The following is a 27,594-nucleotide window of genomic DNA, read 5'->3' as shown; positions in this document are numbered from 1 at the left end:
ATCCCGAGGGTCCTCCAATTTGGATTTGTCCAAATGTGCTGGAGTCTAATGAATTACCTATTCTACTGTCTGTAAAACGAGGGCTTGGTCCAGGAGTCTGCCAAGCTTCCCTCTGGGTTCTTCAGACCCTGCTGCCTGCTTTTGATCTTCATCCTCAAGCACGAATGCTTGGGCAGGGGGCCAGGTCTAATCCTTGCACATACCATTTGCCTAGTATAAATAGAACAGTACCTGCACATAGTAGGTGCCCATTAAATATTTATTATAGGAATGAATAAATATTTATAATTGGCTATGAGATAAAATAGTCCTTGTTGGAACAAAGCCCAGAGAATAAGGCAGGGGCAGGAGCTGCGGCTGCTGGAATCTTGGAAGGAAGAGAATTCTCACAAGTCTCTGGCCCAGGTGGCTTCATCAGGGTGTCTGCCAATGTCAGAGGTGGCCATGTTACATTTCTTTTCCTTTAAACAAATCTTATTTATCTTAGAAATCCATGTGTATCCTAGGAAATACAAATTTTTATTTATTTATTTTTAAGATTTTATTTATTTATTTGCCTGAGAGAGACACAGCTGGAGAGGGAATACAAGCAGGGGGAGTGGGAGAAGGAGACGCAGACTCCCTGCTGAACAGGGACCCTGATGTGGGATTTGATCCCAGGACCCTGTGATCATGACCTGAGTTGAAGGCAGATGCTTAAGGACTGAGCCACCCAGGCACCCCAAAATGTATACACTTTTAAAAGATCTAAAAACATTTTGAAACCATCCACAGTCCAGTGATTTTTTTTCTTTTTGCTACTTTTCTATACTTTTGGAATTAGATGAAATGATACCTGTCATTTTAAAAGTCATCTGTAATTCAAAGATTTCTCCATGCTTTTCTATGCATGCCTACATATTTGGAAACCATACTCTTGATATAGTGTCATATTGTGAGTGTTCTCTGTTGACATGTCCCTTAAAGTCTTAAGCATCATTTTGGATGGCTTCATAATAGCACTTTTAACCACTTCCTCATTATGGACATTTAGGTTGTTTCCTTTATGCTTTATGTTACAAATGTTATGCTTTATGTTATGTTACAAATGTTATGCTTTATGTTATGCTTTATGCTTTATGTTACAAATATCATAAGCATTACTGCCTATACATTTTTAATCTGTATTTCTTATTTCCATAGGATAGAGCCCCAAAAGTGAAATTACTCTGTCAAAGAGTATAAAGCTCTTTAAACTTCTTGAAACACAGGCCAAAATATTTTGTAGAGAAGTTTTTATCGATTTATACTGAAAGTCACTGTCTTTCAATGAGCCTTTTAGCTGCCTCTGCAGAGAAGAGGAGAAAGCCCTGCAAGCTTCCAGGCCTCCCTGAAGCCTTGAGGCCGCTGCAGGAAAAGGTGAGGACACAGAGGTTCCTTCTGTAGTTTTGCCTCAGCCATCCCTCCGGGGGAGGGTGCCGGTCCTGTCCTCCTAATTGAGCTCTTCCTTTCTTAATGGCCCAAGGATGGAGGATGTCGGTGGTAAACGCGGTGAGGATGGAGGTGGATCCTTACGTTTGAGCAAAGAAGTCTTTGTCAACAAGAATCCAGTACTTGGAGATCCTTCACGGAGACATCCATCTATTCCAACCAAAGCGAGCTTCCAGAGAAGGGTAGGATTACGAAAGAGGAGGTGGTAGCGGGACAGGAGTTCGAGGTGGCTTCCAGCTGGAGGGCTGCGGCCCCTTTAAGGCCCAATCCGGGACTTGGCCCTTTAAATCTGTGTCAGTTTCTCCTGACGTCAGCGGGCGGGCCGGCAGCCCTGCTGTTTACCGCCTCGCGGCACCGCACACTCCCCGGAGTTGCGAGCACGGGGGCCGCCGCGGCCGCCCGCCCTTAAAGGGCCCGCGCCCCGGAAAACGCGCGGTGCCGCGCCGCGCGGCGTCGGGTCGCTGCCACCTTTCACGCTCCTCACCCTCAGACCCTCCTCCCTTCCCGGCCGCCCCCGCCGCCGGCTTCCCTCCCTCCCTCCCTCCCCTTTCCCCGGCGTCTCCTAGCTCCCAGCAACCAGCCGCCCCCTGGCTCTCACGGCCTCGGCCGGAGGCCGCGGGGTCTTCGGGCCGCGCTCAGCCCCTCGCGAGCTGGTCCGTACCCCACAGCCTCCCCTCCCTCTCCCCCCGCCCCTCCCCGCCGGGCCCCCTGGGAGCGTCTCTGCGGCTCCGGGGAGGGGACGTTTCCTAATCTCAGGCCGGGGTTAAAGTTCTGGTCCTGGTGAGATGCTGGAAGCTGCGGCCAGAGCCGCAACCCGTCCCGGAGGTGTCCTGTCGCCTGTCGCCGTCCCCGCCACCGCCGCTGTCGCCGCCGCCACTGCCGCCTTGCCGGGGCCATGTTCGCTCTGGGCTTGCCCTTCTTGGCGCTCTTGGTGGCCTCGGTCGAGAGCCATCTGGGGGTTCTGGGGCCCAAGAACGTCTCGCAGAAAGACGCCGAGTTTGAGCGCACCTACGTGGATGAGGTCAACAGCGAGCTGGTCAACATCTACACCTTCAACCACACTGTGACCCGAAACCGGGTGAGGGCTGGCCTGGGCTGGGCTGGGGGCTGGTGGTGAGTGGGTGAGCAGACCAGCGCTCTGCCAGTCAGTCAATCCTCTGCTCTTTTAGGAGGGCCATGAACGCGGCACCCCACTGGGTTTCGTTTTCCCAGAACCGCACTGGACTCTTTTGACCAGTCCTCCTTGCTTTGCCACCAGCATTTCTCTGAGGCTCCCACTGGACAGTTCCTAAAGTTGTCTCCTTCCCATCTTCTCTTTGAGCCCCTCCTTTCCACCAGCTGTGCTCTGAGCAGGGCTGGTCCAGCACCCCAAAGCTGACAGCCCCACCGTCTGGGTGCAGGCGGAAGCAGGCTAGCTACTGGGCTTGGCCCACAAAACCCCAAGGAGGTGAGACAGACTGACTGAAAGGCTCCGCTTGGCCAAGTTATAGCTGAGACTCCCCAGGGAGATGAGTGCAGGACTTCCCACTCTCTTTCTGCCTTAGAAAGCCGGCTGTCCTTGTTCAGTCGGAGGCGGTGGAGATGAGACCAACTCCAAGTGGGATGGGAGGAGAGAGGAAGTTTGTCTCCAATGGGGAATCTACCTCACCCTGACTTTCTCTTTCATTTTTTCCCCAGCCACGTGTTAAGCGTGATTGTAGCTAGATCTAGGAAGTCTAGACCCCAGGTAGAGCTGAGATTTGGAGAACTGTTGGAGCCTGGCTCTGTGGTCTCCTGCCTGGCTCTCTCTATGATTGCATTTACTAAGAAGTGGTAGAGCTGCGAGTAGCAGTGTGATTATTTTTCAGAATGGGGCGGGATCTGCCTTCTGTTGCAGACCAGCAGCTGCCTTTAGTGCCTGTTTCTCTGAAGTTTGATGTCCTCCTGCTTGGAGTCCTTTCTTCCTTCTCCCCCATAACTGGGGTCATCCTGAGAGTTACCTTCTACCCCTCTGGGAAACATTGCCCTAGGGCTCGGGTCTCAGCAGCCCAGTAACAAGCATTGCCAGGATCCATTGACTGATTTGTTAAGCTCCCACTGTACATTCCTCCATGCACCAAGAGTGAGAGTGCCTACATTTTACAGAGGGGGAAATCAGGGCTCAGAGGTCTGAAGTGACTTCTCCACAGCCCTAGCCCTTGGTCAGAGCTAAGGATAGAACTTGGCTTTCTTAGCTTTCAACAGTCTCGTTCCCCACCTCCCCACTGGCTCTGGCCCCCAGATTAGTTGTTGAATGGGGACTTCCTGGCTCACAAGGAAGAAAATTGAGGAACACTTCTTGCTCTCCTGAGTCCCCGTGTCCCTGTGCGAGTATATCCCGTGAACATGGATAGGTATGGGGTGTCCTGGGTTTGGCCAAAGTCTCCGTTGTGCTTCCTGTTGGGAAGTGAGGCCCTGTGGTTGTGTGGGTCCCATTGTCCTGCACATGTCTGCCAGCCAGGACGGGCCCTCCTCCAAGAGCCTCTCCTCTAACTCAGAGCAGATCCCTCCTGGAATCCGGGGCTGCTGTGGCAGAAGGGGCACAGCTAGCTGCCCAGCCTGACTGGGGTGGTTGGGGGTGGAGAACAAAGTGGTCGGCATGACGGGCTCATGGTCTCTGGAGCCATGTGTCCCAAGGAACAGAGGTGGAGTCACCACAGGCTTGACTGAGGGGCGTCTCCATGTCATTCTGCAGACAGAAGGCGTGCGTGTGTCCGTGAATGTCCTGAACAAGCAGAAGGGGGCTCCTTTGCTGTTCGTGGTCCGCCAGAAGGAGGCTGTGGTGTCCTTCCAGGTGCCCCTAATCCTGCGAGGGCTGTGAGTAGGACCTGGGGATCAGGGAGGGGGAGAGTCTCACCTAGGGCCTGATCCAGGGCCTCAGGCCACCCAGGAGCCCCTCTGTTTCTCGTCCCCATTCCCTAAACCTGAGGGCTGCTCAGTGGCCAGGCCAGCCAGCCTGGAGCTTGTCAGCCTAGCTGGGGGAGGAGGTTGGGAGAAGTTGGAAACCAGAGTTGGGGAGTCGGGGCCTTGCTCCTGTGGTGTGGCCCGCTGGCTGGGACAGTAGTAATGTCCTGCTTTCTGCTTTGGGCTGTAGGTATCAGCGCAAGTACCTATACCAGAAGGTGGAGCGGACTCTGTGCCAGCCCCCCACCAAGAATGAGTCCGAGGTCCAGTTCTTCTATGTGGACGTGTCCACCCTGTCACCGGTCAACACCACCTACCAGCTCCGGGTCAGCCGGATGGATGACTTTGTGCTCAGGTCTGCCAGGGCCATCCCAGGGGACCACGGGCCTGGCCTGTTTGCCGGGCTCTGCGTGTGACTGTGATGGGGGGTTTCTTCTCTCTCCAGGACTGGGGAGCAGTTTAGCTTCAATACCACGGCAGCCCAGCCCCAGGTAAGATCTGTCTGGCAGCTGGCCCTCGGGAGAAGCCGGGACATGGGAGCGGGAGTGGTCAGCAGGGTCTCAGATTGGCTGCTGGGAGTCCAAGGTTGATTGCACCCTGACCATGGTGGGACTGTCTGGAAATAGGGGCTCTGGCCCTGAGGTGGTCAGGGGCAGGCCACATGGACGTGCAGAGGCATGGGGTCTGGCTGCCACCTTTCCTCCTTGCCTCTTGGGACACTATCATGAGTGCCCAGCTGAGGTTGAGGGGAGTGATATAATTGGGCTGCTTGGGGTCAGGGTCCTTCTCCCCCGAGAGCTTCCACTGCCCAACCCTGAGAGGATACACACTGTCCCCTTCTAGAGGGACAGAGAGAGCATCCTTACGAGATGGGGCTCTCCTTGCCCTCCTGTGCCCTCAGTACTTCAAGTATGAGTTCCCGGAGGGAGTGGACTCGGTGATTGTCAAGGTGACCTCCAACAAGGCCTTCCCCTGCTCAGTCATCTCCATCCAGGATGTCCTGGTAAGTTGTCTGCCCTTTTTTGCTCTCCACCAGTGGGGAGCAGGACTGCTAAAGAGGGGGCCTAGGGCCCGGGTTCCTGCCCATTTGCCTCTCCCCTCCTTCTGTAGTGCCCCGTCTATGACCTAGACAACAACGTAGCCTTCATCGGCATGTACCAGACTATGACCAAGAAGGCTGCCATCACTGTACAGGTAGGAAATGCACATGACCTTGTGGGAGGTGTAGCCAGGGGATGAGCCTTCCAAACCCTTCCTCCTTCACCCCTGCCCCCATTTTTACCCTAACTGATAAGGCTGAGTCTTGGCCTGCCAGTCCCTGAGATTTGGGGCTCTGCACTTTATGTGAGGGTTGAATCATCATCCCAATCACCTTGTGGGGTAGGAAAGAGCAGAGAACACTTTCTGGCTGTCGTATCTATTTCATTCACTGTAACGAGAGCTAGGAGGGGGAAAAGGAGGGGCACCTGGGTGGCTCAGTCAGTTCAGCGTCTGCCTTCAGCTCAGGTCATGATCCCGGGATCCTGGGATCAAGTCCCGCATGAGGCTGTCTGCTCCGCAGGGAGCCTCCTCTCTCCCTCTGCCTGCTGCTCCCCCTGCTTGAGCTCACTCTCTCTCTCTCTCAAATAAGTAAGATCTAAAAAAAAAAAAAAAAGAGAGAGATTGAGAAAAAAGGTTTCTGGCTGCTGCTGAGTGTTGCCCTCGCGAAGGCTGAAACCTGTGCTGGGGGCAGGGAGGGTGAAGCCACACACTCACCTGACAACATCCAGTCTTGCAACCGAGGGGGCAGCAGGCCCCTCCACTTTTTCTCCTGGCTTATGCCCAGACCGTACGGCGCGCCCATGGGTCCCCTGCCGGTGGGTCGTGCACACATGTGCTCACCTGGGTGGCACGCGGTTGCGGTTTGGGCTCTGGAGCAGATAACCCTGCTGTACCACTTACTGGCCGTGTAACCCTAAAGCCTAATAAGGGCAGCGCTAGTACTTATCTCGTCAGGATCTTAGTGCGGGCTAAAGAAAATTAAGTGTGTATTTCGTTGATTGATTTTGATGGTGGTTGACGACAATGACGGTTTCGTCACCAACATCGTCATCCTGCAGCGCAAAGACTTCCCCAGCAATAGCTTTTACGTGGTGGTGGTTGTGAAGACGGAAGACCAGGCCTGCGGGGGCTCCTTGCCTTTCTACCCCTTTGTAGAAGGTACACAGTGTGCCCTGGGCCTTCTGGGGTGGGGAGGGCTCGGTCGTTCCCCAGGAGGTAGAAGAACCAGCGTGGCTGATGGGTGGGTCTGCCGGGATGTGAGGTTTTGGCCCCGGACTCTCCCAGGCCTGGTCCCACAAACTTTAGCCAAGCTCCAGGCAGCTTCTTGTTTGACATTCTGCTTCCAGATGAACCGGTTGATCAAGGGCACCGCCAGAAAACCCTGTCAGTGGTGGTATCTCGAGCAGTCACGTGTGAGTGTGGGTGGCTGAGTGAGGAAGAGGGAGGCTCTTCCTCTCAGACCGGTCGGGGGTGGGGGACCTACACGCAGACTGGCGGGCCTGGAAGGGGGAGTGTTCTTGGCACCTTTGACGATGGGGGGTGTGGAGGTGGGTCCCAGGGTGGTGTGGTACAGAATCAGACACTAATAATTGAAGTACTGAGTTCCAGTTCTCTCTTCACCCCTTGTGAGCCGTGCAATCTCACTGAGCCTCAGTTTCCCTGTCTCTCTGTCTTGATGGTAATAGGATCTGTCCCAGTAGTCTCACCAAATTGTGAGGTTTAGCACAAAATTAGCCGGAAAGTGTTAGGCGCCTTTGTCATGCTCGATAAATATTTACTGAGTGATTGAATGGAGCCCTTTGTAAACTGGAAAATAGCACCTAAAAATAAGGGATTGTAACGGGAGGGGAAAGAAGCTGCCTGTCTTGTAGGAAATCTTTATTCCGCAAATATTTCTTGAGCACCGTCTTTGTGCCGCGTGTTACGCACCGGCCGGAGTCCTCAGAGTTCCTGTCTGAGGACAGGGGCCCGCTGCTGGGCAGTGTGCGGAAGCTGTGAAGGGCAAAGGACAGGTCACTGGGACCACAGGACAGAGAAGCTTTCCTAGAGGACACAGCCCCTGAGCTGTGTTTAAAAACAGGATGGAGGGGGCGCCTGGGTGGCTCAGTGGGCTCAAGTCATGATCTCAGGGTCCTGGGATCGAGCCCCAGATCGGGCTCTCTGCTCAGCAGGGAGCCTGTTTCCCCCTCTCTGTGCCTACTTGTGATCTCTCTCTCTCTCTCTGTCAAATAAATAATTAAACCTTAAAAAGAAAAAGAAAGAAAAGAAAACAGGATGGAGATTGTGAGAAAGGAGAGGAGAGAATTCTAGGTGAGGGAGCAACAGAAGCAGAGACAGGAATCACGTCAGAGTTTGGCCTATTTCGGGGAACTGCCCGTTGCTCACCCTGCCGGGCCCTTGTGTGCCGTGACAAGCATCCTTGGAAGGTCTGATGTGCTCATCTTCCTCTCTGCCCCCCCCACAACAGCGGAGGCCTATGTTGGTGGCATGCTCTTTTGCCTGGGCATATTTCTCTCCTTCTATCTGCTGACCATCCTCCTGGCTTGTTGGGAGAACTGGAGGTAAAGCGGGGCCACTGGGCATCCCCCTTTTCTGGGGTGGGTCGAGCAGGGGAGCTGGCCTGGCAGGATCTGAGCCAGCCCAGGGCCCCAGCTCCACACCATCCTGGGGCACAGGAAGGCAGGTCCCTTTCAGGGTCAGTGCTCCATGGGCCTCTCCTCTGGAAACCAGCCCCTGCCCTCAACCTTCTACCCAAGCAAGGAAACCCCACATTGCTTCCCAGCCTGGGAGGAGCCTTAAGATCACAGACAGAGGACAGGGTTATGGGTAGAGAGGGTGGGAGGCAGGCCAGCCCAGGGTAGGCGGGATCCTCATCCTGGCCCCTCTGGTTTGCCTCTGGATTCTGTTCCTGCAGGCAGAGGAAGAAGACGCTTCTGGTGGCCATGGACCGAGCCTGCCCAGAAAGCGGTACCTCCGGAGGCCTGGGCAGGGAGGGCAGAGTCTGCTCTGTGATTTTCTGGATGGTTCCCTCGGGGGCTGGAGGAGGAAAGGCCAGCTGGGGGCTTCTGGGTATTCAGATTGGGAATAACACTGTACAGATGGAAATGGGACTGGGCTCTTGTTCCCCTGCGACCCTAACGTGCCCATCTTAATGGCCACCATTTAATTCATTCTCTGGGTCTAGCTACACTCTCTGTCCGCCTCAGGCAATACAGCTCAGATTCCAGGGGGTTATTAACCTTTCATTCTCTCTCTTTTTCTTCCATCCTTCTCCCTCTGTCTATCCTCCCTCCTGTTTGGGACCTTCTCTCTCAGCTTCTCTCCTTGGTAAGCTCCAGGGGCTGTGGGCAGAGGAGCTGAGGTCCAGAATGGGCGAGGGAGGGGATGCACCAGGGTGTCTGGGCGGGACCCGGGCAGGCCAGTGCTTGCTGTCCTAGCTGGTCATTTAGACACATCAGTTCGTTGACTGCTGTCTCTGGAGCGAGGACAAAGGACGGCAAAGGCTTCTACAGGGCCACACGTGGGAGGTTGGGGCAGCCGGTGGCGGCGGGGGGGAGGGAGGAGCATTTGTCAGGATAGGTGCTTACTCTTTGCTGCTGTGTGGCCCCTCCGTGTCTCTCTTCTCTGGAGTCTCCCTTCTCTCTTCTTGGCTGTGGGCCCCTCTCTGTTGCCAGAGCTTAGAAGCCCTTGATTTCTCGTCGCAGGTCACCCTCGGGTGCTCGCCGACTCCTTCCCTGGAAGCTCCCCTTATGAGGGCTACAACTACGGCTCCTTCGGTACGTGTCAACGCCAGAGGTTGTCCTTGCCCGCTCACGGCCTGGTCTCCTTGGGCTTCCACCTCCAAAGCAGCAGAGTGGCCGCGGGCCCCTCCCGACCCCCGCCTCCCCGTCCCCTCCCACCGAGACCTCACCACGTCCCATGCCCCATCCCCCACAGAGAACAGTTCCGGGTCCACAGACGGTCTGGGGGATAGCACGGGCACTGGAGACCTGTCCTACAGCTACCAGGGTGAGTGAGGCGGGCGGGGCCTTGCAGGGCCGGAGCAGGCTGGGTGAAGCGTGGTGACGGGCACCCGCCTCTTCTGCCAGACGCGGGCACCAGGAGAGGGGCTTCTGGCTCCCTGCCCCTCTCCCCTCTCATGCTCTCCTCCTTGGCCCCACTTCCCGGTAACTTTCCCTTTCCTTTGAAGGGCACGACCAGTTCAAGCGGCGCCTCCCCTTTGGCCAGATGCGGCAGCTGTGCATTGCCATGGGTAGATGTGGGGTGGGGGGGCGCTGCTCCGCCAATCTGCTCCTGCCAGGGCCGTTGACCGGGGCCGGTAGGCTCCAGGGCCAGAGAGACGCTTTGTGCATGGCTTCCCCATCTAAAGCCAATAATTGCCCGCTCTTGTGTCTTTTGAGAGAAGCAGGCATTGGCCTCGATGCTGGTGGACTGGCACCCCAGCTACCTCTAGGCCAGATGTTCTGGTTTGCTGCCGTGTTTGCCGGCACCCTCACTCCCTGGCCTGCTGGGGTAGGGCCTATGGGCAGGGGTATCACGTCCTGGCCTCTGGGGACTTCGCTCCGGCAAGCTAACAGGAGGAAGCTACTGAAGGCACCAGAAAAGAACAGGAGCAGGTGTCACCCTTGCTGTACCCCAGAGCCCACTGGGTCTCTACCTAGTGGGGGCCAAGGCCGTGTCCTCTCAGAACCCACACAGCTGGGCACCTAATCAGCATGACTTCTGCCGAATTCAGTCCTGTTGCTTATGTTTGGGGCCCAAGGTCTGCTCAGGGTCCTGGCCTGGAAGTCCTATGTCAGTGAGGGGGGCAGGGCTGGAGGGGTCCCTCTTTGGTGGCCTTTTCCCAGAACCCACCCTTGTTCCCCTTGAGGACTTAGGAGCACCTGTGATACCTTTGCCCTGGGCCTGAGCCCACCTCCACCCCTGCTCTGAGCCCACAGTTTGCCTCTGCCCATCGCTCAGTAATTGTGACAATTGCCCTAGGTGGGTGGGGACAGGCCTTAGGTTCTGTGCCTATGGGTTAACTCTTCCCTCCTGCCCACCCCAGATCGCTCCCTCGACCCCGTGGGCACTCGGCCTCGCCTGGACTCCATGAGCTCTGTGGAAGAGGACGACTACGACACGTTGACGGACATTGATTCCGACAAGAATGTCATTCGCACCAAGGTCCGATGCCCTGTGGGCTGGCGCTGGCCATGGGTTTCCCAAGGAAAGGAGATTCTGTGTTCAGGCCCCAGCACGTCTCCTTCTGGGGCGACACCTTAGGGGAACAAAGGGAAAGAACTCAGCTGGGGCAGCATCGATCCCAGGAGAGGCTGACTCTGTTCCCAGCCCTTCCAGACTAACCTGCCAACAGCAGTGGGGTGGCCTTGAGCCGGGCCCTGCAGAATTATGGCCTGTTGGGAGGGGTGGGGGGATTCTCTTGTCCTCCTCTAACCCGGGCAAGAGGGGCTTCTCCAGTCTCCCGGGTAGTGGGAAAGCGGGGCTCACTGCAGCTTCTCCCCAGCAATACCTCTACGTGGCCGACCTGGCACGCAAGGACAAGCGCGTCCTTCGGAAGAAGTACCAGATCTACTTCTGGTGAGTGGGCAGAGTGGGCCGGGCTTCCTGTTACCGGCGGGGTGGTGTGGCCGTGTCTCGGGTTCGGCCTCCTCACCGCTGTCCCCCAACCCCACAGGAACATCGCCACCATCGCGGTCTTTTATGCGCTTCCGGTGGTGCAGCTGGTGATCACCTACCAGACGGTGAGAGGCCGGGCTGGATCCCCTGGGCCCGTGCGGAGCACCCTTGCCGAGGGTCCCAGCCCGGGGCTCTGGCGTGCGCACAGGTCGTAGGTCACAGGACCTGGGTTCAGAGCCTGACAATGCCTCACGGGCTGGACCTGGAGCACGCTCAGGGAGCTTCAGTGTTCTCATCTGCAAAATGGGGCCGATCAGTAACGGTGACGGCACCTTCCCCAGCTTGTTGTGGGGTTTACGCAACTAGGATCATAGGACTTTGTAGGCCTTGGTTTCTCTTCCCTTTTCTCTGTGCTGTGAGGCAAGACCCTCCGTCATGGTCATGCCCCATGATCTTGGGCTCCACCTAGTGCGAGGGGCGGGGACTGTGCCAGAGAGGGCTGGCCCAGCCAGCCGCTTGTGTGGCACTTTGCCATCCTGCCACGTGGGACTGTGTGGTGTGGCCTGGGCCTGGCTCCCTCTCGCTTGGGCTCCGGGCCAAGTCAGGTGTTTTAGCAGCCCCTCCCGCTGCCGTGCCCCGCTGCAGGTGGTGAATGTCACTGGGAATCAGGACATCTGCTATTACAACTTCCTCTGCGCCCACCCGCTGGGCAACCTCAGGTGGGGGTTCTTGGGAGTGAGCTAGGGATTCGGTGGGGGGAGACGGGGGCGGGGGGGGGGCCTCCGCCAGTGCCTGCTGCAGGTGGGGCCGAGGCCATGAGCCCCTGTCGCTCCTTCCAGCGCCTTCAACAACATCCTGAGCAACCTGGGGTATATCCTGCTGGGGCTGCTCTTCCTGCTCATCATCCTGCAGCGGGAGATCAACCACAACCGGGCCCTGCTGCGCAACGACCTCTACGCCCTGGTGAGACGGCACCTGCCGCGGAGGCCTCACTTCCAGGCCGTTTCTAGCAGGCGTGGCCTGGCCCACGTGCCCCACCACATGCCCCACCGTTCCTCTCTCCTGCTCGCCCTCTTTGGGTCCCTCCCTCCGTCCCTCTTTCCCCTTCTCTATCCCTCCATCCCTCCCCTCTTCCTTCCTGCCTCACCTTCTCTTTCCCTTCCCTTCTCCCCACAGGAATGTGGGATCCCAAAGCACTTTGGCCTGTTCTACGCCATGGGCACAGCGCTGATGATGGAGGGGCTGCTTAGTGCCTGCTATCACGTCTGCCCCAACTATACCAACTTCCAGTTTGGTGAGTGGGGCCTCCTGTTTGCCTGGCTGCACCTAGAGCAGGGACCTGCCTGAGGTCCTCCACCATCCCCGGGTCCCCGGCAGGGATCCCCAACACTCAGCCCCTGTGGGAGACTCCGGAGCTGGGCTTCCTGTGGGCACACATGTCCTAGTTTTGTAGAAAAGAGGCAGCTGGGTGCTACCGCATTCCTTTGTTGAGTGTTTTCTATGGAAAGGCACGGATCAACGCCAAGACAAGGAACGTACTTGAGCTCTGGTCCCTGATCTTAGGGTACTGAGGCTAAGTTGTCCTTGCTGTCAGGGGAGGTCAGACTGGATTCCAGCCAGTGGGGCCACAGTGTGCTGTCCTAGGGACAGTGAAGGGACTGGCATTCAGCCCGCTGCCCTCCTGCTCTGTGGCCATGGGAAGGCGTGGGGCCTTCCTCTGCCCCCCCGGGTGTCTGGGCTGGGAGTTCACTGCTGAAGGTTGGTGGATGTATTTGTAGCTCACGCTCCTGTCCCCCAACCCAGACACGTCGTTCATGTACATGATTGCTGGGCTGTGCATGCTGAAGCTCTACCAGAAGCGGCATCCAGATATCAACGCCAGTGCCTACAGCGCCTATGCCTGCCTGGCCATCGTTATCTTCTTCTCCGTGCTGGGCGTGGTGAGGCCCTGGCCCGCGGTACCCGCCCCACACGCACCCCCTATCCCTGCCCTGAGGTGCCTTCCCTGGGCCTGCCTGGAGAGTCCAGCCCCGCTGCTCTGGTGGAAGGGTGGGCTGGGGGAGCGGCTCTCCTTGGCACCTCCTCAGCCCTGCTTGCGGCGGCCCCCGGCAGGTCTTCGGCAAAGGGAACACAGCGTTCTGGATCGTCTTCTCGGTCATTCACATCATCGCCACCCTGCTCCTCAGCACACAGCTCTACTACATGGGCCGCTGGAAGCTGGGTGAGGGCCCGCCCAGGGCAGGGCATGGGGATCGGGGCAGCCGGGCCCCCGGAAGGAGGGGTTGGTGGCCTCGGGGACCTGCACTCACTACCGACTTTGGATTCTACCCTCTTGCTGGGGTCCCTGGAAGAATCACAGTGTGAGGAATTGGATGAGGGTTGGCACAGCCATGCCCTCCGAAGGCCTGGGGTTCTCTCTGCTGGCGCGGGCCAGGGGCCGGGAGAGAGCGGTGCCTGTGCCCGCCAGCACTGTCCCTTCTTGCAGACTCGGGGATCTGCCGCCGCATCCTCCACGTGCTCTACACGGACTGCATCCGGCAGTGCAGTGGGCCCCTCTACGTGGTACCGGCCCCTCCCCAGCCCTCCTCAACCTCCTCTGTCCTCTCTCTTCCCTCTGGGGTGGGGGGGCGGGGTGCCGCTGACAGCCCAGGGGAGGGCGGGCACCGGCTGACTTGGGCCTTCTTCCACTTTTCTCCCTGTCTCTCTTCCCCCCTCTCAGTCCCCGTGTCTCTGCTTCCCTCCAGGACCGCATGGTGCTGCTGGTTATGGGCAACATTATCAACTGGTCACTGTGAGTCTGGCCATTGCCTGTGGTAGCCTGGCTGGGTGGACAGCTGGGGACTGGGCCAGCCACTGGCTGCCTTGGGGGCCATGAACAAAGTCTCAGCTTTGGGCATGAGACATGGGGGCTGAGGAGAGAGATGTTGGCACCTCGGGTTCTAGAATTTCTGTGGGCCTCTGAACCCAGCCTCACATCGTTGTAAAATGTGGAGCAGGGGTGAGGGAGAGCCCTTTTCTTGCTCTTGGCCCTCCCCAGCCTCACCAGCTCTCCCTCCCTTTGCCAGAGCTGCCTATGGGCTCATCATGCGCCCCAATGATTTCGCCTCCTACTTGTTGGCCATTGGCATCTGCAACCTGCTTCTCTACTTCGCCTTCTACATTATCATGAAGGTGAGCGGTGCTGGGCCTCTGCCACCAGGTGCCCTGCCTTTGTGGGACGGAGCCAGCACAGCCTGCTTCAGGGTAGCACTGAGAGGGGGAATTTTTCCTTCATCTCTGCCATGAGGTCTGAGGAGGGGAGAGGCTAAAGTCTCCTACGTGTACCCCAGCTGTATCCAGAGACTTCCCTCCTCTAGGAGTGGCCCTGTGGGTGGGAAGAGCCCCGTGAGATGCAGGGGGGCTCTGAGCCTGGGGTCACCAGGTCTGCACAGGCCGGGGCCTCTGACGGCTGGTGTGAGAGGAGCCTCTGCACAAGGAGAGCCCCCGGCCAATGCACCCCGCCAGCACGGGGCTCTGCGCACCTGGAGGCCTAGCCAGGGTGGACATAGGGGTGAGGACACCAGGCTGCTGGCATGGGACACGTTCACTGTGTAGCTACGCAAGGTGAGGGTGCGAATCCAGGAAGGCTTCCCGAAGGATCCATCCTGTGTGCTGAGAAGTGGCACGAAGGTGGGGGGGGGGTGGGGGCAACGGGCCGGGCTGGGGTCTGGCCCTCAGGCTGCTCTTCCCTCCCCCAGCTCCGCAGCGGGGAGCGGATCAAGCTCATCCCCCTGCTCTGCATTGTGTGCACCTCCGTGGTGTGGGGCTTCGCGCTCTTCTTCTTCTTCCAGGGACTCAGCACCTGGCAGGTGAGGAGCGACCCCGCCGAGAGGGTGGGGTTCCCCTGCAGGCTCGCTGTGAGCTGTGAGCCCACCAAGGGCCCCTTCTCTTCACAAACATCATTTGGGAGCGCTAACCCCGCCTCTTCACAGCCGCCTTTCACTTAACCCTCCTGACGGTCAACATGCCAGCATGGGACTGTCCCCCCCAACCCCCGTTTTACCTAGGAGGCCGCTGAGGTTCGGAGAGGCCAAGGGACCTGCCCAAGGTCACACAGCCAATGAGTGGCACAACTGGGTTTTGAAGCCGGAAGTACCAGGCTCTCCCCTCTGGCCTCACAGGCACCTGCCATGAATCAGGTTTCTACTCTGTGGTCAGAACCAAGTCTGGCTGGGTCTCTGCCTTTGAAGTACTTAGAATCTAGTTCAGGAGAGAGAGACCGTCAGTTCCTGGACTGCTTTTTGCAATATGATACACAAGCTGAAGCGGATAGGCAAGACCGGGAGAGAGAATGGACACGAAAAGAGCGGACAGAGTTAGGAGGTCCAGGAAAGCTTCCTTGCGGAGGCAGACCTCGCTCGTGGCCTTCCCAAGGCCCTGGGTGATGAGAAAGGGCCTTGTGGCCCAGCAGTGCTGTGACCAGACTCATGACAAGAGGCAGATTTGGGGTCAGAGAAAGCACGAATTTGGGGGCTGAGTGAAGACTGAAGTCCTGAGGGCAGGATGGTTGTCGTCTCAGTGGCCTCAGCGTGTGGCACGGATGGCCCCCAGACGCAGTGATGTCCGGTCAGGGTTAGTTGGGTAGGGTTATGGCAAGCAGGGAGGACCCAGAGTGCCGCAGGTCGGGGCCCACAGTCCTGGCTCCTGTCCTGGGTGGGGCGGGGGGCGGTGTGGCCTGCCAGTAAGGCTCTGGAGACCAAGTGAGCCTGGAGTTGCTGATGAGAGCAGGGGCAGAGGCCAAGTCCGGGACCCTAGGGGGGAGGCTTTCGAGGTCTTCTAGCGTCTCGAGGTAACTCAACCTGCTGCTCGTAGATAGGGCAGGAGACTAGGAGGAAGGAAGGTCTAAATGAAAGGAAAGGGCAGAAGCCAGCATCCTCCGGGAGAAATCTGTCACAAAAAGCCCATTCTTAGCTGTGGGAGACGAGGGCAAGGGTGAGTTGGGAGGATGGTGGACTCGTGCCTGGCGAGGGCTGCAGCTTGGCCACGGGGAGCCACAGGCGGGTCTGGTCCGGCCTGGGTGGGCGCGTCCCAGGCAGCTCTCCCTGTTCCTCCCCAGAAAACACCCGCCGAGTCCCGGGAGCACAACCGCGACTGCATCCTCCTGGACTTCTTTGACGACCACGACATCTGGCACTTCCTCTCCTCCATTGCCATGTTTGGGTCATTCCTGGTCTGTGAGGCTGTCCTGCCCCAGCACGGGGGTGGGGTAGAGGCCGAGGTTGCCTCGTGGCCTGTGCCTGACTCGCCGTCCTCCCCCACAGGTGTTGCTGACGCTGGACGACGACCTTGACACCGTGCAGCGGGACAAGATCTACGTCTTCTAGCGGGAGCCAGGCCCCTTGCTTTACTCACGGGGGCGCCCCGAGCTCCTCTGCCTCACTGCCTAGAGCCTCTGTAGCTCTGGGGGTGTAAGTCCTCACCCTGCGGCCCAGCGCGGGTGGTGGTGGGCCAGCGAGGTCTGGCCCAAACTTGGCCTGGGACAGTCGTGGTGGGGAGCTGTGAGCCTTGCAGCTATCCTCTGCTGGGGAGGAGGCCTGCTCCCCTAGCACCCCAGATGTTGGCCAATGGCTGCTGCTTCAGTGTTGAGGGCCTCTTATAGGCCCTGTCCGTTGGCTCTCCGTTTGTCCCTCTTCTGGAGGAAGGAGAGAGTATTGTTGCCCCGCCCATCTCAACGCCTTGCATTCTGCCCGTCCTTCCCCTCCTCAGGAGCCTGCGACCCCAAGCCCTTTCTTCTTCCCGAGCTCCAATCCAGGGCCTGGTTGGGCCTGATTCTCTGTCCTGCACCAGGGCCCCACTGCTTTTTGGGGCCGTCCCTGACTGCCATCACTGCCCGCTCCAGTCGGGAGGAATGGGGGTGTAGGATTTTGGAGGCTGGCCAGCTGGTGCCAGGCTTTCGGTGCTAAGGCCTGAGAGGGGCTACAGGCAGTGCTGCCTCCTCCCTCTGACCTGTGCTTGGGACTGGCTCTGTAGTAGTAAGGATCAGTCCATGTGTGAGAGTCGCTTTGATCTGAGGGGTTGGATTCAGAGGTCAACTTCCTATCCCATCAGCCCCCAGACTGACGTTGGCACCAGGACTGGAGGGAGAGATCAGTTCCCCCCTTCCCTTCCTTTTTCTTTCCAGCCCTCCGTCCTGCCAAGCCCCATTTGGGGGCCTTTCAGTGCCATTGACGCTGCCCAAGAATGTCCAGGAGCAAAGGAGGGGGATACAAGGCGCCCAGCTCCTCCTGCCTCCTCACAGCCGTGGGAGCCCCAGTGCCTATCTTAGAAGGAGGCTCAGGAAGGGACACCATGTTCCCCTCGGTGTCCCCGGTCCAGCCTCACTCTGGGACCCAGGGCTGGCTTCCGTGTTTCCGTCCTGTCTTCAGCCCAGTTTTGTGTTAGTCACACACACATGTATGTGTAGGAGTTTACACTGAGTTGCCCCAGCTCTGGGCCCCTGGCTGCTGTGGTCCTTCGATCCCCATCACCCTACCTGGTCCGTTCCAGATGCCAAGGCTGGGGGAGGTCAGGTCGGGCCTCTGCCTTGGGGATGGGAGTGTGTTTTATTCTGCCCAACTTGTTTTTATGGCTCTCCCTGGGACTGGGGAGAGGAGGTGGATCTGGATCTTTTTTCAGAACTCCATTTAATGTCTGTTTCCATGCTACGGTTGCGTTTCTGTTTTCTATGAACGAGTCTGCATTCAATTAAAGAAACAACCAGACGTGCTTCTCAGGCCCCTGTTTGCTCCCCCTTTCCAAGTGGAGGTGTTGAGAAGGAAGGGTGGGACAGAGACCTTCCATTTCCCAGCTCTTCTGGTCTGCCGTTCTCTTTTCAAGAAAGTAGAGTCCCCCTTGTTTTCCACGTGTGTCCTTGAGTCCCCCATGTCTCTTCTCCCCTTTGAGCAACTGCATCAGTTCAGGAAACATGTACCAGGGGCCTGCACCATGCCAGGCACTGTGCTGGGCAGAGAGGATGGTGGAATGAAGAAGTCTTAGCGGTGCCGTCTCACCACTGAGATCCGCCACTCCCCCCGACCCCTGCCGCCTTACCTGGCAAAAGGGAGCAGCCTCTGCCCCCCTGGCCCTTCACCTGCAAGGCAGGCCAGCTTCCCTTCTGGCCTGAGCCTCTCCCAGCCTGGCAGGCTGTGGGTGCAGCCAGTGCTCCCTGACTGTGACTTTAATGGACAGGAGAATGCAGAATGAGGCGGGGCTGGTTCTCCAAGGAACACAAGATGGTGATTGTAAGTGTGCATGTGGTAAGTGTGCATGTGGATGGCAGGCAGGCTCCCAGAAGAGGGAATTTGGAAACAACCCTAGAAAGTTGATTTAGGTTCCAAACAGGCCTAGGAGGCCAAAATTTGGGGGGCCAGGAAGCTGGTGAATTCAGACCTAACCAGAGGTCCGAGGTCCACCTCCTTCTAGCTTATCCTCGCCCTGCTCTTCCCAACAACCGCCACCGGGGGGCACTCCAGCTCTGTCCCTGGGCTCTGGCCTTAGGAGCCTGGCTGTGGTGGGCGTCCCCTCCACCGCCCACTGCCCCGTGCCAAGCGCAGCTGCGCCTCTCCTGGAGGGTGTCCAGGGTGTGGCGGAGAGTGTTAGCTCCTCCCTGTCAGGCCGCCGTAGGGAGAGGGGTGGGGTGGTCTCACAGCGGGCAGCCCAAGGGACCCCACTGGCAGTCTCTCACCTACTTCGGGTACCCCTTCCCCAGACCCCTGAGACCAGCTCTAAGCCACGTATGAGTGGGTCTGCTTCCAGGAGTGGTGGAGTCCAGTCTGTTCTCTAGGGTCGGGAAGGAGGGAAGGATAGCAGCCTCTGAGCCTCCTACCCAGCGCTGGTGTCTCAGCCCTGCCAGGCCTTAGAAACCCTCTGGCTAGGGGCCAGGGTCAACTGAGCTGCCACTGAGCCCTCAGATTCCGCCCCCAGCGAAAGCAGGGAACTCCAGACCCACCGCAACGGGAAACTCTCAACTTGAGCAGGGTGGGACAGCTGAAGGAGGGGGTCTGCCAGCCTCTCCCCTCCCACACGGGGGCCAGCAGGGACACCCAGCTTCTGCCACTCGTGACATCCCCACCCACGTGGTCTTGAGTAAGATATTTATCTGAAAATGAGGTTAGTAATTACGCTCCCACGATATAGCCCTGAGGATTAAATGAGAGCATTTGCAAAGCATTTCCCTGGCATGTCGTAGATTCTCAGTACAGTTTAGTTCCTATCTCCAACTAGAGCGAAACCCCCAGGAGGACAGGGTGGCTGGTTAGTCCGATCCCCCCAGCTCTTTCCCCTTCTCTCTGGCCAGACCCTCTTGAATTCTCCCTGGCCTCAAACTCAGGGGCAGGGAGCAGTGAGGAAGGAGCAGCGCTAAGTCCAGAGAGCAGGGGAGGCCTTCATGGTCCTGCCCATAAAAGGCTTTTCCCGGCGGCTTCCCGGCCGGCAGCTCGGCTCCGCCCCGCCCGCTCCATCTCCGAAGCACGCAGAGAATGTCTCGGGCAGCCCCCGGCAGACTGCTCCAACTTGGTGTCTTTCCCCAAATATGGAGCCTGTGTGGAGTCACTGGGGGGGCCGGGGGTGGGGAACAGGCTGGGTTCTTCTAGCAGGGAGGGGGCCCGAGGGGTGAGCCAGCGGGGGAGGCTGACATCACCCCGGCAGCAGCCCTTTAAACCCCCCACTCAGCCAGCGCCCCATCCTGTCTGTCCAAGTTCAGACACGGAGTGCTCCTTCCCTCCCGCGAGCCGGAGGAACCCCTGTAAGTGCATGTATCCCTGGGTTGGAAGGCAGGCAGGCTAGGGCTTGACGGTAGCAGTAGGGGTCCTGGGGACAGGGCCTTGGGGGGGGGGCGGTCCTGGTGTCCAGCTTTCTGGGTGGAGAAGGCCACCCTCTCTGTTAGTGTGCATTCCTGATCTCCAGGTGGGGAGGTGGTCGTATTTGACGGTGGGGATGAGCCTGCCAGATCCCGTCTTGTTCAGACTGGAGAGCCCGGGGCAGGTGGAAATGTTGAGGATGACTTGGCTGATGCAGAGGGACTGATGGTAAAGACCCTGACGCCTGGGGTGCGGCAGGGGGCTCCCGTGTTCAGCCCTCATCATGCCCGTGGGGTGTGTGATGGGCTCGAGGTGTTGGGTTAGACACAAGGCTGTGTTTGGTGTCCATCCAGGAGGCTGTGCAAGGGGGTGGGAAGCTGGGCAAGTTCTCCAGTGCTGGAGAGCGAGGGCCCGTGGGTGGGTACCCAGGGCCTGAGCAGCAAAGGAGAAGCTCTGGGGAGCCACTGAGGCAGTGGGGAGGGCCACAGGCAGGTGGGGAAGGGCACAAGAGGGGCTTTTCTGGACACATGGCTCCTTCCATCCTCTGAAAATGGGAGGTGACCCCACTGCAGGCAAAGGGGTAAGGGATGGGCCCTGCAGGAGTTTTGCAGTGTTGGCCTGGGTGGGCCTGGGACCCTGGGCCCTTCCTGAAGGATCTGGCTGCTTCCCCTCAGTGGTTGCTATCCAAAGGGTAGCAGTGAATAGGGCCGTACTTCTCTGCTGCCAGAACTGAGATAATCCCGACCTCTGGCTGTGTCAGAGAGCCCCAGAGGCTGGCTCCTGTGTTCCGAGGGATCGGGGGGCCCCGGCGGTCCTGCAGAGACCCCTGGTTCTACTATTTGTTGTGGGTTCCTGCTGGTAGCAGGTACACGCTGTCCCTTTACAGCTGGATTTTATTCTTTCTCTGGGTGGTGGAGGAAGCTGACAAGAGCCACAGGGCAGGGGCTGTCCTGCCTCTCCTGTCCTAGGAGGCTTTATCAAGAAAGGCTCCTGGGTGGTTTGACTGGCAACCCTCTCCCTCTCCCTCTCCTCTTCTCAGCTTCACATCAAGGTGGGACTGGGGTGGTCTTGGTCGGAGGACTGAGAGGGATTTCTTGGAACTCTCCACTTCGTACTCTTCACCAGAGGGGAGAAGGGTGGGGTGGGTGGGGTGCCTTTCATCCCCCTCCCTGTTCTGATCAAAATCCAAATATTGTCTCAAGATCTATGGGCTGCAACGTTGCGTCCTTGTCGCGGTGGGCCTTGATACCACTGTTTGCTCTGACTCTCCTAGACTGGAAGCTGGTGGGGGTGGGGGGCACTCTGCCTGTCCTGCTCTTCACAGGCCCAGCCCACTGTCTGGGAGGGAGGGCCGATGGGAGGCCAGGTCTGTTGGAGAGTGCCGGGGAGGGGGGCAGGCTTGTGGAAGGTGGTGGGGGCCTGGACCACAGGGACGCATGCTGCCTGCTGGGGCTGGTGGGGTGAAGGCTGAGCCGGGGCCAGGATGAAGGGTGGGCCCAAGGTACCTGGTCCCAGCTGACTCATGGGTTTTGACAGCTAGTCTTTGCCCCTCAGTGGTTGGGAAGCAGGGAAGCAGGTGTGAGACACACCGCAGGCGGGGAAGGAAGGGGCTGCCTGTTTAGAGGGAAACAGAGCAGAGACTGCTTTGGGATTCTCTGGGTGTCAGCTGGCAGGGGAGATGGGTGGTGGTGCTCAGACCAGCCCTCTGGGGCTTTACACATCCTGAGAGAAGGGAGAGTTTAGATGAGTTCTTTGTCTCCACCTTTGCTGTCCCCTCAGGGGGATGCCTTGGAAAAGGAATGAAGGGCCGCGTGGGAAGAACAGTTTTTGTCCCTGGGTCAGGGCCGGCTCTCCCAGGTCATCTCCAGGAGGCGACTTAACAAGACAGTGGCTCGGTGAAGGCAGAGCCCTCTGAGATAGATGCCCGCCTCCCCCGGGCACCGACGGGGAGCTTGAACGTAGGAAAGTTGTCAGCTGGAGGGGAAGGAAGGTTAGGGCAGCTGACCGGGGAGCATGGCAAGCGAGGACTGTCACTCAGCTGTCCACGGTGGTGGGGAGTGGGGAGAAGGTCTGACTCTGGCCAGAGAGGGAGGCGGGGTAGCCTCCCTCCCGACCTCTGACTTCTCTGAGGCCAGGCGATGGGTCTGGCCTCGTTTGGTACCTTTCTTGGAGGGAGGGCTCTCCCGGGGAGCTCTGGGCACCACCCCTGGGTGACCCCTGCAGCCAGGTCGGGTTCCTCGGACCGGCCACCTTGCAGGCCCTGCTCCTACAGACTTTCCCCACACTACGAGGCTCTCCCGAGCAGGGCCAGCGCCAGGCCTTCAGGGCAGCAGCTGGCGCCTGGTCTACACAGGGAGGGGCTCCCCATGTTCTGGCTGGCAGATTCTTGGCTCTGGGGGTTCCCTGGAGGGCTCTGGCTCCTCAGTTGCTCAGCTACTAGGGTGGCGGGAACCTGGGGCACAAGGGGAAGTCCGTGGATCTGTCAGTTCTCTCTCTCTCTCTCTCTCCTGGGCCACCTGAGGAAGTGCGGCTTCTTGGCCAAAGGCTCGTGGGTTCTGCTCGCTTCCTAGGCCTTGCCAGAGGTGGGTAAGCTGGAGCCTCTTCCGCAACTGCAGGCTGGAGGCCAAGCTGAGCTGGCAAAGAGCGGGCGTTCTGCACTTCCAGCTTTGGGGCTAGAGGCTAAAGCGGAGGGAGAAGGTAACTCCGTAACTTCAGGCGGAACCAGCAAACCCCTCACGCCTACCTGGACAAGGAAACCTGCTGCTTTCTTTCGGTGCCAGGGGAGGGGGTGGTGTGGCCTCCTCTGTGGCCTCCAGTGCCTCTGTGGCCAGTCTTGGCAAAGAAAGAAGGCTCTAGAGCAGCGGTTGTCAAACTCTGGCCCGTATGCCAAATGCAGCCTGCTGTTTGTCAAGTTTTATTGGCCCAAAGCCATGCTCCCTTGTTTACGTATTGTCTGAGGCTGCTTTCACGCTCTAGTGGCAGAGACCATACTGCCGCACAGCCTAAGATGTCTGCCACTGTCTGGTTGTCACGAAGTCAGTTTACTATCCTTGCTCCAGACTTCCAAAGATCTGGTGTCCTGTTTCTCTGGTCCCTAAGTTCAGAGAGGCTCCCTGGACGGAGGGTATGATGGGCAGTGCCATGAAAACAAAATGAGGAAACCAGGGGAGTTAAGTCAATGTCTAGGACGGATGGGCACCGCCCCCTCCGTCCCCCTGGATCTCCAAGGCCTGCCTAGCACAAGCGAGAGCCGAGCTGGTCTCTGACCCTCTGACCTCCCTTCTCTGGCTGGCGCTGCTTTAGCTCTCTCACAACATGGCCAACAAGGGTCCTTCCTATGGCATGAGCCGCGAAGTACAATCCAAAATCGAGAAGAAGTACGACGAGGAGCTGGAGGAGCGGCTGGTGGAGTGGATCATAGTGCAGTGCGGCCCTGACGTGGGGCGCCCGGACCGCGGGCGCCTGGGCTTCCAGGTCTGGCTGAAGAACGGCGTGGTGAGTGGCGCCCCGGGAAGGGGGGCTGGGGCTTCGCCATCCTGCTGGGCTCGCGGGGCAGGCACCCCGAGCTGAGTGCCAAGCTGCGTTCTGTGCCTGGCAGATTCTGAGCAAGCTGGTGAACAGCCTGTATCCTGACGGCTCCAAGCCAGTGAAGGTGCCCGACAACCCTCCTTCCATGGTCTTCAAGCAGATGGAGCAGGTGGCTCAGTTCCTGAAGGCGGCGGAGGACTACGGGGTCACCAAGACCGACATGTTCCAGACTGTCGACCTCTTTGAAGGTACCGAGAGAAGAGGGGTGGAGGCGGCAGGTGGGGGACAGGAAGCTGAGGCGGAGGGGACAAGGAGCGGTCCGAGCATGCCACCACACGTCTGCAGAGTGGGAATGGGATGTGCCGAGAGAATGCCAGTCACACTCGAGGGCATCGTAGGATCTGCTGCAGCCTCCTCATCCCCCGGGTTGGCCAGTTTTCTGAGCCAGGGCAGGCCCTGCCGTGGAGCCCTGTGGACGTGGACCTGAAGTTCACCCCCACCCCCATTCCTTTCTTTATTCTCCCAGGCAAAGACTTGGCAGCAGTGCAGAGGACCCTGATGGCCCTGGGCAGCTTGGCGGTGACCAAGAATGATGGGCACTACCGTGGAGATCCCAACTGGTTCATGAAGTACGTGGCCACCAGGGTTCTTTGGGCGCTAAGCATGTATCGCTGTGTGAGATGGGAGGTGGCCTGGGCTAACCTGGGGCAGTGGATAGTTGGGAAGGTACGAAGTGAAGGTCTGGGCTAAGGAGAAGATGGGTCCCTGCTGCTTGCCAGTGTCCACGGCCCGTGGGACACGCAAGGTGAAGGGAGGAGAAGTGAGATGGGGGACGTGGGATGAGGCTAGAAGTGACAGAGGAAACAGAACCCAGGTGGAGAATGTGCAGTCCTGGTGAGTCTTTATCCTGGTTTTCCCGCTTCTAGGAAAGCCCAGGAGCATAAGAGGGAATTCACAGAGAGCCAACTGCAGGAGGGCAAGCATGTCATTGGCCTACAGATGGGTAGCAACAGAGGGGCCTCCCAGGCTGGCATGACGGGCTACGGACGACCTCGGCAGATCATCAGTTAGAGGGAGTGGGCCAGCCCCCGGCCCTGCCCTTCCCCAGCTCGCCGGCTGCAGCCGTCCTGCCTAGCCTGCTCACCCACACCGTGTAGTTCCTTCAGCCCCGGCCAAGCTTCGAGGCCCCGTCACTGAGCAAAGGTGACCACACTTGGGCAGCTCCCCCCCCACCCCTCAGCCTCAGCCCAACTTCTTACCCCAAAGCACCACTCCCCGAACCCTCCTCTCAGCTCCCCTACCGTCTCCCACCATCTCTCGCCACCCTGGGCCGGGCAATGGCGGGGGGGGACGTGGGCTGGGGGCGGCTGGTAGGGGCAAGTCCACCATCCTCCTTGGCCGCAGATTCCCGTTGAAGGAAACCCAGCCCAAACTCCCATTTTTTTTTTTTTTTTTGCTGGAATATTTTGGAGGTTGAAATTCAAAAAAAACAAATATATACATCAATCTTTTCTCAGGCCTGGCTGGCAGAGTTTGATTTGCCCTAGTCACTTCTGGTTCCACGAGCTATGAGCAGGCAAGAGGCAGGGAACATTTACATTTTCCTGGCTATCAGCTCTGAAGGACCCCCCCCCCCCCAATTCAAGGATCCCAGGGGAGTCAGCTTCCTTCCAGGCAGAGGAGGAGTGAATCTCAGGGACCAGGGACCAAAGGCCAAGAGGAGCGACATTCATGAGCTCTGAGAGGCAGATGAAAGGGGATGGGGAGCGGCAGAGTTGCGTGGAAGGTTTTTATTTTGGAAAAGCTGTGCAGAAAAACATTCAACCAAATGTTGCTGTGAAAAGAGAAACCCAAATCTTAAGCGTTAAAAAAAAAAATTTAGATCAACCAACTAGCTCAGAAGAGGGGAGGAGGCCAAGGCCGGGAGGAGTCCTAGCCGGTCAGGCAGACAGCTGGCCTCCAGCGGGTAAGGCCATTTCCCTGAGCGCTTTGCAGAGGAAGGCAGGGCATTCGCAGGGCTGGAGTGGCAGTGGCAGACCCCTGTCGTAGTACTGCTGCAGACCCACCTCGCAGGCCCTGGGGAGCCGCGCCCACCCCTCGGCCTTGCCAGGAGCATCGTACCGATCCCTCAGGGTGGAGGGTGGGGGGCGATGGTGGAGGAGTCAGGGCTGTGTTCAAGGTTGGCTTCTGATCAGGGCTTAAGGAGGCAGTGGCTTCCAGGGTGAGTGTGCTGGGCCGAAGGCTATCATACCAGTAGGTCCTAGGCTCCAGGTAGAGGCAGGAAGGGGAGGGAAGGACAGGAAGAGACTGCTCTTTCTAGGTCCTGGGTCATTAAAAGGACAGGCATATACCCACGGGCTCTTCCCGGCCTTCGCCCTGAGCCCTGTTCCCCTGTGACCTGGGGGACGTTTCTGCGGAGAGGCTCCTCCGGCCATAGCAGCCGCCGCCCCACCCATGCATGGGTGAGGGTCCCTGTGACCCACATCACCGGCTTGCCCAGGAGAAATGAGGAGGCAGGCCTGCCCCATGGCGGGGCGCCGAGCCCTTGGTCAAGACCTTCTGACCGGAAGCTCCTGTCCAATGGGAGGAAGATCCAGCGGCCGTGGCCACACTGTTCACACGGCATGATTCCTCTGTCGCTGCACCTTAAGACGGCCCTCGGCCTCCCTGAACGTAGTCAGAGGGTGCTCTCCAGCCTGTGGATTCCTGATGGTAGCGTCAGGCTGCCTTCTCTCTGGGGCTCCCGGGACTTCAGAGCAGGCTTCCAAGCTTCCCCGGCTTCGGGAAGGAAGAGCCTGTCCCATGTTGAGCCTGTTGGGCCTTGGGTCAGCAAATCTGCTCCTTCTTCCCCTGCAGCAGGTCTGGGGCTAGGTGATGATGAGGGCAGTTCAGGGTACTCCTGTCCTGGGATAGGCCCCAGGCCCCCGGATCCAGCAGGTCTGGGGCAAGGAGATCAGACGTGGTGGGAGGGCCCTCACTTTCTGTCTCCACTCCATCTGGATCCTTGCTGTTGCAAAGTGGCACTGATTCTAGCTCTGTCCCCTCTTCCCTGGTTTTTTGGCTTCGTTGGGGCCAGTGGCAGGGTCCACTCCTGCAAACTCGGTGAGAGGCCACATTCCTCTGGCTCAGGTAGATTTCCAGTATGTAGTACACAGTCCAGAAGATGGTAAAACTGCCTACCAGCACCAGAGTCTGGGGAAAAGTCAAGCACCCAAGTTAGGGATGGTTTCCCAAAGCCTGTGGCTTTTCTCAACCCAGAACAATGAGCTCGGAGAATCTGTCACTTTCGGGACTGCCTCTCCCACCCCAAAGCACTTGCCCCGACCCAAGGAGCGCCCTCTTAGAGCTAGTAGTCGAGTGGGGGCCCAGCCAGCTCCTTGCAACCCGTCACTTCTCAAGTCACCTGGAGTACCCCAGTAAGGTCCAGACCCCCCAGGACACTCCTGCCCGCCCGCCTGCCTGGAGCTGGAGGCTGGGCCCTCGTACCTTGAGGGTGTTAGGGGTGATGGTGTAACCGTCTTCCTCGGGGATTTGCAGCCCAGGAGGGCAGGGCAGAGTGAAGCCGTCATGCAGATATTTTCCGCTCATGGCGCTTTCTAATAGTCTGTGCAGAAGAAAAGAGATGAGGACGCCCTCCTGAACTTGGTTCCCTGACCCCTTGGCCTCACTGGTTTTCCCACCTCACAGCTGGGGAGGGAGGAAGGCCCACAGCAAGAAGGGGTCCCAGGGCGGTGGAGCTCCCTGCGTGGCTTCTCTGGGCCCCAGGAGCTGCCTCCCCCTGGCACCTGCGTCTGGCACCCACCTTTGCCTGTCCCTGATGTCCACTGGACTCCACACAGAGCCGTAGAGGGTCAGCTGCCACTGCCGGAGCACGCCAGCCTGGAGCGTCTCATCTCCTAGAGCCGCAAGCGGGGCAGTCCGTGAGCCCGGCCCCCCCACTGGCTGCCCAAACAGCAGAGGCCCGGCCCGCATCCGCCCCCCTCCCCCCGGCCCCTGGGGGGACTCGGCCACATGGTCCACTGCCCAGGGGTTCTACAGAGGTGCTTCGCGGGGGCCCTCAGGGATGGAGACGGCGAGGCTGAAAGGTGTGGTTCCGAAGCAAAGACGGTCTGCCTTTCTCTCGTTCACATTTTAGGGTTTCAGCTGGGATTTTGCTTGGAAAAAAAAAAATGTCCTTCTACTAAATTAAAGCAAGGTT

At 58.6% G+C, this 27,594-nt stretch overlaps 3 protein-coding genes across 8 annotated transcripts in view; 2 read left to right on the top strand and 1 right to left on the bottom strand.

Annotated features, from left to right (window-relative positions):
* Positions 1-1,828: 1,828 nt before the first annotated feature.
* On the top strand, positions 1,829-17,792 carry SIDT2 (SID1 transmembrane family member 2). 2 transcript variants are annotated; one of them, XM_080816148.1, is made up of 27 exons: positions 1,829-2,548; positions 4,184-4,305; positions 4,583-4,747; positions 4,838-4,883; positions 5,294-5,395; positions 5,503-5,586; positions 6,492-6,591; positions 6,780-6,845; positions 7,901-7,994; positions 8,348-8,400; positions 9,138-9,209; positions 9,370-9,441; positions 9,623-9,685; positions 10,481-10,599; positions 10,940-11,013; positions 11,111-11,177; positions 11,698-11,771; positions 11,892-12,015; positions 12,229-12,346; positions 12,856-12,992; positions 13,165-13,273; positions 13,538-13,614; positions 13,797-13,843; positions 14,118-14,223; positions 14,790-14,900; positions 16,148-16,261; positions 16,353-17,792. In XM_080816148.1, exons 1-27 carry the CDS (start codon positions 2,366-2,368, stop codon positions 16,413-16,415), a joined length of 2,562 nt encoding a protein of 853 aa, XP_080672274.1. In that variant the 5' UTR covers positions 1,829-2,365; the 3' UTR covers positions 16,416-17,792. The 2 variants fall into 2 exon arrangements, with proteins under 2 accessions (XP_080672274.1, XP_080672275.1); XM_080816149.1 differs by lacking the exon at positions 9,623-9,685.
* Positions 17,793-19,682: 1,890 nt separating this feature from the next.
* Positions 19,683-24,915, top strand: TAGLN (transgelin). Of its 3 annotated transcripts, none has more exons than XR_013967550.1 (6): positions 19,683-19,813; positions 23,172-23,363; positions 23,467-23,644; positions 23,923-24,025; positions 24,323-24,635; positions 24,689-24,915. XR_013967550.1 is itself a non-coding variant. In XM_080816073.1 (6 exons), exons 2-6 carry the CDS (start codon positions 23,184-23,186, stop codon positions 24,768-24,770), a joined length of 735 nt encoding a protein of 244 aa, XP_080672199.1. In that variant the 5' UTR covers positions 19,683-19,813; positions 23,172-23,183; the 3' UTR covers positions 24,771-24,913. The 3 variants fall into 3 exon arrangements, 1 of the variants encoding a protein (XP_080672199.1); XR_013967551.1 differs by having other exon boundaries at positions 24,323-24,561; positions 24,643-24,911; XM_080816073.1 differs by having other exon boundaries at positions 24,323-24,462; positions 24,637-24,913.
* The window catches only part of PCSK7 (proprotein convertase subtilisin/kexin type 7), a 25,193-nt gene continuing 22,450 nt past the window's right edge, over positions 24,852-27,594 (bottom strand). For 2 of the 3 annotated variants that reach the window (XM_080816071.1, XM_080816072.1), the window contains 3 exons: positions 27,199-27,292; positions 26,883-27,000; positions 24,852-26,588 (listed from right to left, as the gene is read on the bottom strand). In XM_080816071.1, coding sequence (XP_080672197.1) covers positions 26,223-26,588; positions 26,883-27,000; positions 27,199-27,292 — 578 coding nt within the window. In that variant the 3' untranslated portion in view covers positions 24,852-26,222. The remainder of the gene's footprint in view (positions 26,589-26,882; positions 27,001-27,198; positions 27,293-27,594) is intronic. The other variant, XR_013967549.1, reaches the window with a different exon arrangement.

Source organism: Martes martes (genome assembly GCF_963455335.1).
Source record: "Martes martes genome assembly, chromosome: 10".
NCBI lineage: Eukaryota > Metazoa > Chordata > Mammalia > Carnivora > Mustelidae > Martes > Martes martes.
The sequence above is the reverse complement of the archived record's forward strand: the minus strand, read 5'-3'. Positions and strand labels throughout refer to the sequence as shown.

Bases quoted from the DNA above. Each gene is read 5' to 3' on its own strand.
- SIDT2 (XM_080816148.1), top strand. From the start codon at position 2,366: ATGTTCGCTCTGGGCTTGCCCTTCTTGGCGCTCTTGGTGGCCTCGGTC. The intron at 12,993-13,164 runs GTGAGGCCCTGG...GGCCCCCGGCAG, and splicing joins TCTTCTCCGTGCTGGGCGTG to GTCTTCGGCAAAGGGAACAC. The intron at 13,274-13,537 runs GTGAGGGCCCGC...CCCTTCTTGCAG, and splicing joins CATGGGCCGCTGGAAGCTGG to ACTCGGGGATCTGCCGCCGC.
- TAGLN (XM_080816073.1), top strand. From the start codon at position 23,184: ATGGCCAACAAGGGTCCTTCCTATGGCATGAGCCGCGAAGTACAATCC. The intron at 23,645-23,922 runs GTACCGAGAGAA...TTATTCTCCCAG, and splicing joins GACTGTCGACCTCTTTGAAG to GCAAAGACTTGGCAGCAGTG. The intron at 24,026-24,322 runs GTACGTGGCCAC...TCCCGCTTCTAG, and splicing joins GATCCCAACTGGTTCATGAA to GAAAGCCCAGGAGCATAAGA.